The 10233-nt window shown below is 42.1% G+C and overlaps 1 protein-coding gene across 1 annotated transcript; it reads right to left on the bottom strand.

The window, feature by feature from the left end:
* Nucleotides 1-5028: 5028 nt before the first annotated feature.
* Nucleotides 5029-5731, bottom strand: LOC134372602 (protein FAM220A-like). Its single transcript, XM_063090053.1, has one exon. The coding sequence runs from the start codon at nucleotides 5729-5731 to the stop codon at nucleotides 5051-5053; it is 681 nt and encodes a 226-aa protein (XP_062946123.1). The 3' UTR covers nucleotides 5029-5050.
* Nucleotides 5732-10233: the final 4502 nt, after the last annotated feature.

Genomic DNA, 10233 nt, shown 5'->3' with positions numbered 1-10233 from the left:
CCTTGTTCGTCCAGTGCTTGGGGGCTGTTGAAGCACAAAAGGTTGAAATGTGAATATAGTTACATCTATTGTTTTTCTTTGTGACTTCCTTCATTGCTTTAGGCAGAGGACAATGACATATTCATCTATGGTTCCCACTGTTTTTGTGACTTCATCATCATCATCATTATTATTTACATTTTCCTCTTAATTTCTCTGGGTTTTATTTTGTTATATGCTGTTTTTATAATTCTCCAAATAAGCATGTGTCTTAGAAACTTTTATTAAATGAACAGTCTCTCCTGTATTAGTCCATTCTTGTTGCTTATAACAAAATACCTGCAACTGGGTGATTTATAAAGAAAATGACATTTATTGCTTACAGTTTCTGAGGCTGGGAACTCCAAAGTCCATCTGGTGGTGGCAACAGTGACCCAGGGGTCTCACATTCCAAGATGGTGGAAGAGGGGGTGGGGGTGGGGGGAGAGAGAGAGAGACAGACAGACAGACAGACTCTCCTCTTCTTTTAAAGCCCTCAGAACTACGCCCCTGACCACCATTTTTAATCCATTCACTACAATCCAAACACCTCTTCAAAGCTCCACCTTTCAATTACCATAATAGGATTTCCCACCCTCTTAACAGTCACAGCAGAGGCTAAGTTTCTAATATACAAAAGTTGGAGGACAAAATTTAAGCTTCAGTGAGTTTTGGGAGGACATAATTTAATCCACTACATTCTGCCCCTGGCCTCCAAAACTCATGTCTTTTCACTTGCAAATACATTCATTTCATCCCCAAAGGGGATGTTTCAAGTCAAAAGTCCAAAGTTCAAAGTCCCATCTGTGAAATCAATACAAGTTATCTACTTCCAAGATACAATGGTGGGACGAACGAAGACTATATATTCCCATTCCAAAAGGGAGAAATAGGCCAAAAGAAAGGGGTAACAGGTCCCAAGTCCGAAACTCAGCAGGGCATGCATTAAATCTCAGATCTGGCGAATCAGGTACCTTGACTCCATGTTTGACCTCCTCTGCACGCTGGTGTGGAGGTTGGGTCACCAAGTCCTTTGGCAGCTCCGCACCTATGGCTTTCCTGATTTCAGGCCTCACTTCAGCTCTCCCAGGCTGGTGTTCCAGTCTAGTAGCTCCACAGGTCTGGGGTCTCCATGGCGGTCCTGCTCTCATGGCTCCACTAGGCTGATGGAGTTTCTCCGCTGCAATTCTGACCCCATGTTTCCGCCCAGCATTCCTCTAGTGAACGTTCTATGTGGTGACTCTGCCCCCGTGACAGATCTCTTTCTGGGTCCCCAGGCCTTTCCATACATCCTTTGAAACTGGGGTGGAGCCTTCCAAAGGTCCACAGCTCTAGCATTCTGAGAGCCTGCAGACCTAACACCAAGTGGATGCCACCAAGGCTTCCAGCTTGTATTTTCCAAAGCTGTGAGTTCAGACATACCTGGGGCCAATTTAGCCATGGCTGCAGCAGCCAAAGCAGCTGCGGTGCCTGGTGCTGGAAGCAGCTTCCCGAGGTGGTCGTAAGCAGCGAGCCTGAGGAAGGCACCTCGGGCCTGTTCCCCAAGACCATTCTGTCTCCTTAGGCCTCTGGGCCTGAGATGGAAGGACTGGCCCCGGAGGCTTCTGCAATGTCTTCAGGGCTTTTCCCCCTTCTCTTGATAATCCCTTTCTTTTGTGTTAATCTTTTTTTTTTTTTTTTTTAAAGATAGCCGGTAAGTGGCTCTTAACCCTTGACTTGGTGTTGTCAGCACCACGCTCTCCCAAGTGAGCTAACCGGCCATCCCTATATAGGGATCCGAACCCTTGGCCTTGGTATCATCAGCATCACACTCTCCCAAGTGAGCCACTGGCCGGCCCTGTTAATCTTAGTACCATTAAATTTTTCTTCTGAAAATGCTCTCCGCTTCTCTACCACATGGCCAGGCTGCAAATTTTCCAAATCTTTACACTCTGCTTCTCCTTTAAATTCTGGCTTTATGTCATGTCTTTGCCTCCATAACTCAGCATAGGCTGTTACAAGTAGCCATGCAGCTTTCTGAATGCTTTGCTGCTTAGAAATTTATCCCACCAAATACTGTGGATCACAACTCTTAAGTTCCAACTTTGACAAAGTCCTAGGGCATGGACTGAATGCAGCCAAGTTCCTTGCCAGTTCACAGCAAGGGTGAGCTTTGCCTCAGTTTCCAGTAAGTCCCTTCTCATTTACATCTGAGACCTTCTCTGAATGGCCTTTACTGTCCATATTTCTATCAGCATTCCGCTTGCCCCCACATAACCAGTCTCTAAGACATTCCAAACTTCCCCTTGTCTTTTTGTCTTCTACTGAGTCCTCCAAACTCCTCCAACCTCTCCTCAACACCCAGTTCCAAAGCTGTTTCCACATTTTCAAGTATCTGTTATAAGCAACACCCCACTTCTCTGGTACCAATGATCCTAGGGTCGATTTCTGAGCTACTAAGTATCATTAATCTGAGCATGTATTGTTGTATCAGACAGTATTAATTTAACTACTGTAGTAGTTCATTTGTAATGGGGTTTTAATCTGATAAGGCTAGTTTCTTTTCTACGTTCTTTCAAATGTTCTTAAACAGCCTTAATTGTTTATTCTTTCAGATGGTTTTTAAATGGGCTTTGTTGAATTCTCAAAAAAAAAAAAAAAAAAAAAAGGTAAAAAGGAATTTTGGTTAGATTTGTGCTAAAAGCTGATCATTAATATTCAGACTTCCATCCTGAAACGTATCGTTTAAAATGTTTTATATCACTAAGGAAAATATGTTTCTTCATGTACCTTTTTTTATTTATTATTAAGGTTATTCCTAATATTTTTTTAATGATTGTATTTCAACATATTAGCAACAAACAATCAGAAATTGAAAATTTTAAAACCATACAAAAAACCCCATACCATTAACAATAGCATCAAAATTATTAAATATTTAGGGGATTTCTTTTTTTTTTTGTTTTGGTGGCTGGCTCTACAGGGATCAAACTGTTGACCTTGGTGTTATCAGCACCATGCTGTAACCAACTGAGCTAACTGGCCAGCCCCAGGGGGTTAATTTGACAAAAGATTTGCAAGACCTGTACATACATAGAAAACTAAAAGAAATTGCTGAAAGATAATGGATACACACATACATACATACACATACAAGGATAATTCATAGATATGGACTCATGCATACACATATACACGTATACATATTAGGGTACTTCAAGAAGCTCATAGAAAAAATTGAATTAGAAAGTAATATTAATCATCCTATGAACTTTTTGAGAACCTCTTATATATATGTATGTATTTATTTACTATTCATGGATGGATTGAATGCCTCAGTATTATTAAGATTTCATTCTCCCCAAATCGATGTATAGATTCAATGAAATCCACTTCAAAATCCTAGCAGGCTTTTGTTTTTTTGGAAATTGGCAAGCTGATTCTAACATTTATATGAAAATACAGAAGACTTGGAATAACCAAAGCAACTTTGAAAAAAGAAATGAAATTCAAGGACTTATTTTACCTGCTATCAAGACTTATAAAGCTGGGCCGAGCCTGTGGCGCACTTGGTAGAGTGCGGCGCTGGGAGCGCTGCGACGCTCCGGCCGCAGGTTCGGATCCTATATAGGACTGGCCGGTGCACTCACTGGCTGAGTGCCGGTCATGAAAAGGACAAAAAAAGAAAAAAAAAAAAAAAAAAAGACTTATAAAGCTGCCAAGAAAATGTTTATTGCTATAAAGATGCAAAAATACATGGATGGAAAAGAATGAAAGTTCAGAAATAGACTCACATATGTCACTGATTATTGACAAAGATTCAAAGGCAGTTCAATGGGGAAAACAGTCTTTCAACGAATGGTACTGTTACAATTGATATCAATGTGCAAAAACCAAAAAATCCAATCTAGATTTGATATTGGAGGTGGTATTCACAGGTTTCACAGGTGAAATATAGTAAACACAAGAGAGGTAAATGAAGAAATGCAGTTTTTTCTTTCTTTCTTTTTTTTTACACACATAAAATAAGACATATTTATTATGCTAAAGAACAGATTTTTTCATTTTCCCAAAGCACTAAAATAGCACATGGCATAGTAATTTAGCACACAATATAAACAGATATATACAATCAATAATCCCCCAAAATGGCTATTTTAAGTCTCACTTTGGGAGTCCTTAAAAACTTACTCTTAAATGACCTTTATCTTTATTAAAATTATCAACAAACAATAAAAAGGAGTTACCTCAGAAAAATCTTGGTGTAAAAGAAACAATTCCTAGACCTGGGAGATTTTTATAAGGGAAATACTTCAATTGCCTCTCTGTAACTGAACTACCTCAAATAGTCTCAAGTTCATTTTTATTTAAGGTAACACTACTAGTGTTCCTAGTTTGAGAAAGGATTATTCTAAAGGTAAGTTTAATATTGCAACTTTCACCATAGGGCCTCCATCTAAATCACATCTCAAGTGGAAGGAAAGGGGTGTGAGAAAACAAATTTTGCTGCACACCAAAATTATTCTACAAAATGCAGAAATGTCAACAGTTCTCCGTAAACTCAGCAAGGCTTCATAAAAGTACAGCAGGGTAGACTTTACAAATATTCACTTCCATTAGGTGATCAGAGACAAGCTGAAGAGACAGACAGTATCTGGGACAGTAGCCCTTTAGAATGGGTACTGAACTTCATGTTAAATTGTTACATTCTAATTGGATATCTATATGGGATATATCAGTATTCTCCTAAAAAGGTTTCCCAATTCTGAATGTCTTTCAGGCACAATTTAAAACATGCTCAAAAATTTCCTTCCACATCAACCAGCTTTTTCTGAGTTTAAACCCGACTTAAATTTGTCTGGTCATACAAACCAAAGCAGAGACTTAGCAGCTGCATTGGAAATTGGGGCTTGCATCTAGATTTAATGTGAAAGAAATTATTCTAAGACAATTTTTTAAATTAATCTATTTTTATTATTCTGCTTGTACCTTAATTATGGCATAAAAGATTTGCTAATTTAAAAGGTCATAGAACCAGTAACCCCAGTTTTATCTACAGACCATTTGAGGTACTTTTTATACTTGAAAGCATTTTCTTGTATTCTATTCTTTGCTCTGAAAACATAGGCTTTAACCAGTTAAGGGAAACACATTCGGTCTCATCATTCAGGAGTACTTCAGGATATGTGTGCAGCATTGCAAACAGGACAGGATGCAGGCAAGACAGTTCCAACTCAGAGCCTTGCCCCTCAAGAAAAGGACTTAGTGGTCCATCCTTTAAAATCCCCATTTCCAACAGTTTTTGGTGATATGGCAGCCCTAACACCCAAGGTTCTCCTGCAGGGCGCTGTCCTCTGTGGCTGTCTGAGGCCTTGGGCCCTCTTCCCAGACAGTCCCTCCTCAGAGCTTCCCCGACACTGGAGGGCACCCCAGCAAAATGCTCTTCTGCAGGAGCAGAGAACAGACCCACAGCTTTGCTCAGAGTGGCTGCTGAAGCTGAATTTCTTCTTATTGATTCTTTCAAATACGGGCGCGCTTTGCTGCCATTGTGAAGCAAGAGGTCAGCCTCGCTCAGATCATCTTCCGTTTCCAGTGATAGCACCTCGTTGTGTGAATCTCCATTGACACCAACCACAGGCTTATTCATCCAGGAAGGTTTATCAGCCCAACAAGGGCTCCCCTTCTGTGTTCTCAAGGCTACGGGACAGTGTGTCCAAGTCTTCTCCTCTGTCATCCTTCACTTTGGCCAGGCAGGTGCCAAGAGCCCCTCTCCCTTCCCTCACGCTTTGTGTCTTTGAGGTGAGGAGCCTGAGGTCACACCTTTGCCAGTCGGGGGAGGACCTTCAATGGATCTCAGTACGAACCCGCAAGCAAGCGCACGTTCAGCATCATGCAAGCCGCGACGTAGAGGTAGGGGGAGCTGACGCGCCGCCTCCAGGTGAGGTCGGAGAAGACGAGCAGCGTGCGGGGCAGCCCCGTGCAGAAGACCCCACAGGAGCGGGCGGCGGCCGAGCGCGAGAGCCGGACGGACAGCCGGGCCCGTACAGACACCGGCGCCCCCGCGCCCGCCCGCCCTCTCCGCCGCGCGTCCCCCGGGCCTCCGCTCCGGCCTCTGGTCATCTTTAAAAAAAAAAAAAAAAAAAAAAAGATGACCGGTAAGGGGATCTTAACCCTTGACTTGGTGTCGTCAGCACCACGCTCACCCAATGAGCAACCGGCCATCCCTATGTGGGATCCGAACCCGTGGCCTTGGTGTTATCAGCAACGCACTCTCCCGAGTGAGCCACGGGCCGGCCCGAATTTGGTAAGTTTTGACATATGCATACACCCTTGAAACTGTCACCACCGTCAGGACAGTGAACATGTCCATCACCCCCAAGTGTCCTCGTACCCCTACCCAATCCCTGCCTTCTCCTCTGCCTCCACTTCTTTTCCTCCCCTGTTTCTATCACTATGGGACAGTTGGCATTTTCTGGAATTTTATAGAAAGGAATCGTGCCTTTACTCCTCGTAATCTGTTTTGGTTATTTTGATGGGGTCTTTGCCACCATTATATCATCTAATTGCTTGTTATTAATATACAGGAAAGAGTTTCTGCTCTTCCTATATGAGTGTTTATTTTGCGTTTAGCTTCTTTGCTACACTGTCATAAATTTGAAATATTTCAATTGATTCTATTTTTTTTGGAAGTAACCAACCATTTCATCTGCAAATCATATAACTCTGTCCCTTTCTTTTCACTAATTATACTTCTCATGTCTGTTTTATTATTTCATATCTTCTTGCGTTGTGACCTTCCAAACCTAGTTAGCTCATGATTGTGGGGTGAGCACACGTTTCGACCTCCACATTGGTGGGAAACATTCTAGTGTTTTACATTACACAGAACGTCAACTTTTGTGTTGAAATCAATGTTGCTGCTTTTTTTTTTTTTTTTTTTTTTTTTAATGCTGGCTAGTAGGGGGGAAATCAATGGTTTTTTAAAAAAAATTTTTTATTACAGATATTTTCAAGCAAATATGAGGGGTCTTCAAAAAGTTCGTGAAAGATTTATATTATCTTTTTTTTTTTTTTTTTAAGATGACTGGTAATGGGATCTTAACCCTTGACTTGGTGTTGGCAGCACCACGCTCACCCAGTGAGCTAACCGGCCATCCCTATATGGGATCCGAACCCGTGGCCTTGGTGTCATCAGCACCGCACTCTCCCGAGTGAGCCACGGGCCAGCCCCCATATTATCTTTTAATCCTACTTTTCCACAAACTTTTTGGAGTACCCTCATCTTAAATTAGAAAGACTAGGATAATGAACCTCCTAGTCCCCAGCTCCCAGTTCCCAATTTTGGCCAGTCTTGTTTCATCTGACACCATCTTCTTTCCCCTCCCCAATCTGGATGATTTTGAAACACGTTCCCAATTTTATATCATTTTGTCCACAAATATTTCAATATGTATCTCAAAAAGTTAATGACTCTTTAAAGAAAAATGACCATAATGTCATTATCACTCCTTAAAAATTAAATATTAATTTCCTAATATTATCAAATATTCAGCCGGTGTTCAGATTTCCCTGATTATCTCATATTTATCTTCATTTGGTTTATTCAAATCTGGGTTCAAACCTTGCATTGGTTTACGTGGCTTTTAAGTCTCTTTGAATCTACGAGTTCCCCTTCTCTCTTTTGATTTTTCTTGCTGTTTGTTTGTTGAAGACACCGGGTAATTTGTCCTGCAGAATGTTCTTATTCTTGATTTTGTGGATTACATCCCTGTCCTTACCATGTTCCTCTGCCCCCTGTATTTCTATTTTTTTTTTTTTTTTTTTTTTTTTTTTTAAAGATGACCGGTAAGGGGATCTTAACCCTTGACTTGGTGTTGTCAGCACCACGCTCAGCCAGTGAGCGAACCGGCCATCCGTATATGGGATCCGAACCCGGGGCCTTGGTGTTCTCAGCACCACACTCTCCCGAGTGAGCCACGGGCTGGCCCCCCCCTGTATTTCTAGAGAACCAACCAGATGAGGTTCACATTTCTTTGGCAAGTATACCTCAGGGGAGGCATCTTAGGTCAGGCTGTCTGGACCCAGACTTGGAGACCGAGGTTGGCAAAAGGAAGTTTACTGGGGAGGGCTCCCGGCATCAACACCTCTGAGGGGTGCAGGGAGCAGGGTGGGGCAGAGGGAGAAGTTGGGCCATGATTCGATTGAAACAGGGGCTCAGCTGTCCCATGGTGTATTTGTCTGTTTCTGTTACTTACAACAAAATACCTGAAACTGGGTGATTTATAAAGAAAACAAAATTTATTGCTTACATTTTCAGAGGCTGGGAAGTCCAAAGTCCAGGGAACACATCTGGTGAACGTCTTTTTTGATGGTGGCTTTACAGCAATGCAGGGGTCTCACATAGCAGAAAATGGCAGAGCAGAGAGAGAGACTCTCACATGCTCTCATTTTAAAGCCTGCCGAACCATGCTGCTGACCACCATTTTTAGTGGTATGGTCCTTACAATCTAATCACCTCTTCAAGGCCCCACCTTTCAACTACCATATCATTTCCCACCCTCTTAACAGTTACAGTGGGGTTAAGCTCCAATGACTTTGGGGGGCCATTCAATCCACTGCATGTGGGGAGCTCTGGAGCTGGGAACAGCCCTTCAGAATTGTCCTGGATGGAGGCAAGGGGCAGGGTTCTTGTATGTTCTCTCTGGTCTGTCCTTGGATATGGGCCGCCCCTAGGGGCAGGAGTATAACCTGTGGACAGCCCCCAGAGAGGGACCCAGAGTCAGCAATAGCGGGCCCCACCTACAAACCTGCAGTCTTCACCCACCCACCAGGTGGGTGCTATGTGCTTCCTCTGTCTTCACACCAGGAGGCAGAGTAGGTCTGCCTGATTCATCAGGGGCTTCGACAGTTGCCAGCCTCATCTGTCCACTGCAAGACCCTCTCAGCTTTTCCTTAACAGTTTAGCAGCTACTGATGGTCACAGTTTAGATCTACTGTATTTCATGAGGAGTTATGAAATAATGGGTTTCTAATTCTACCCTTCTTTCTGCATTTATTAGCTGGAGGTCTTCTATAAAGAACTTTTCCTCACACACTCTTTGGTTATCTTGAGGTACAGTTCATACAGAAAATTTAGAATAAATGCTGGATTCTTTGCCTTTATTTTTCATTTGAAATATTCTATCTTTCATATTTTTTTATTGTGCTAGCTTCTACCTTGCTACTCACAGTGTGATTCAACATCACTAGAGATTTTGCTAGAATTGTAGATTCAGGTCTGTACCAGTCCTACTGAATCAGGGTCTGAAATTCAACAAAATTCCCTGGTGATCTGTATATGTCTCAAAGTTTGAAAAGGACTGTAGAATATCTTGCTTTACATAAATCAATCCACAAATAATTTAAATAAGTACTAGGTGTTGAATTTACTCAAACACCTCTTCATCATGATGATTGAGATGATTGCTACACCTGCTGAGGTGTCCAACTGCAGTTTTGTCTTTGTTTCCAGTATCCATATTCTATTTATTTCTGAGTAGTATTTTATTGCATGAATATCAGTTTATTTATCCATTCACCTGTTTTTTGTTTTTGTTTCTGTTTTGGAAGTTGGCCTGTATGGGGATTTGAACCCTTGATTTTGGTGTTATAACTGTACTCGAACCAACTGAGCTAACTGGCCAGCCATCCATTCACCTGTTGATGGATATTTCTGTTGTTTCCAGTTTGGGCTACTAAAAATAAAGCTCCATGAACATATGTATACAAGTGTTTATGTGGACAAATCCTTTCATTTCTTTTGGGTAAATATCAAGGGGGCAGAATGGCTGGGTCATAGGTATATGTTTAATGTTTAAAGAAACTTCTGGGAGTTCTGGTCAAGATGGCAGAATAGATGGTCCCCAGCGTCACTCTCTCCCATAAATCAATGAATTTACAACTATAAAAATGTAACATCAGCCAAGCTGGGGCCACTGGAGCTTAGGTGAAGAGGAGGAGAGACCTACAGACTGCATGAAGGCAGGAGAAACCATGATAAGAGAAAGAAAAAACTGCTCTCAGCATTTTGGTCCATGGCCACTTTAATGCTGGAGGATATGGAGCAGGAGCTGGGAGAAGCAGCAGCTGTGCCCTTCAGATGGGGTTACTTGGAGATGGCAGGGGAGAAGAGGACTTTGGTGGCCCCCAGGACAGCAAGACCACTAATAGGGTTCCTGTGGACCCATGCAGAAATGA

The sequence above is a fragment of the Cynocephalus volans genome, chromosome 1, assembly GCF_027409185.1.
Source record: "Cynocephalus volans isolate mCynVol1 chromosome 1, mCynVol1.pri, whole genome shotgun sequence".
Classification (NCBI taxonomy): Eukaryota; Metazoa; Chordata; class Mammalia; order Dermoptera; family Cynocephalidae; genus Cynocephalus; species Cynocephalus volans.
This window is presented reverse-complemented; position numbering and strand designations above follow the sequence as displayed.

Bases quoted from the DNA above. Each gene is read 5' to 3' on its own strand.
- LOC134372602 (XM_063090053.1), bottom strand. From the start codon at position 5,731: ATGACAGAGGAGAAGACTTGGACACACTGTCCCGTAGCCTTGAGAACA.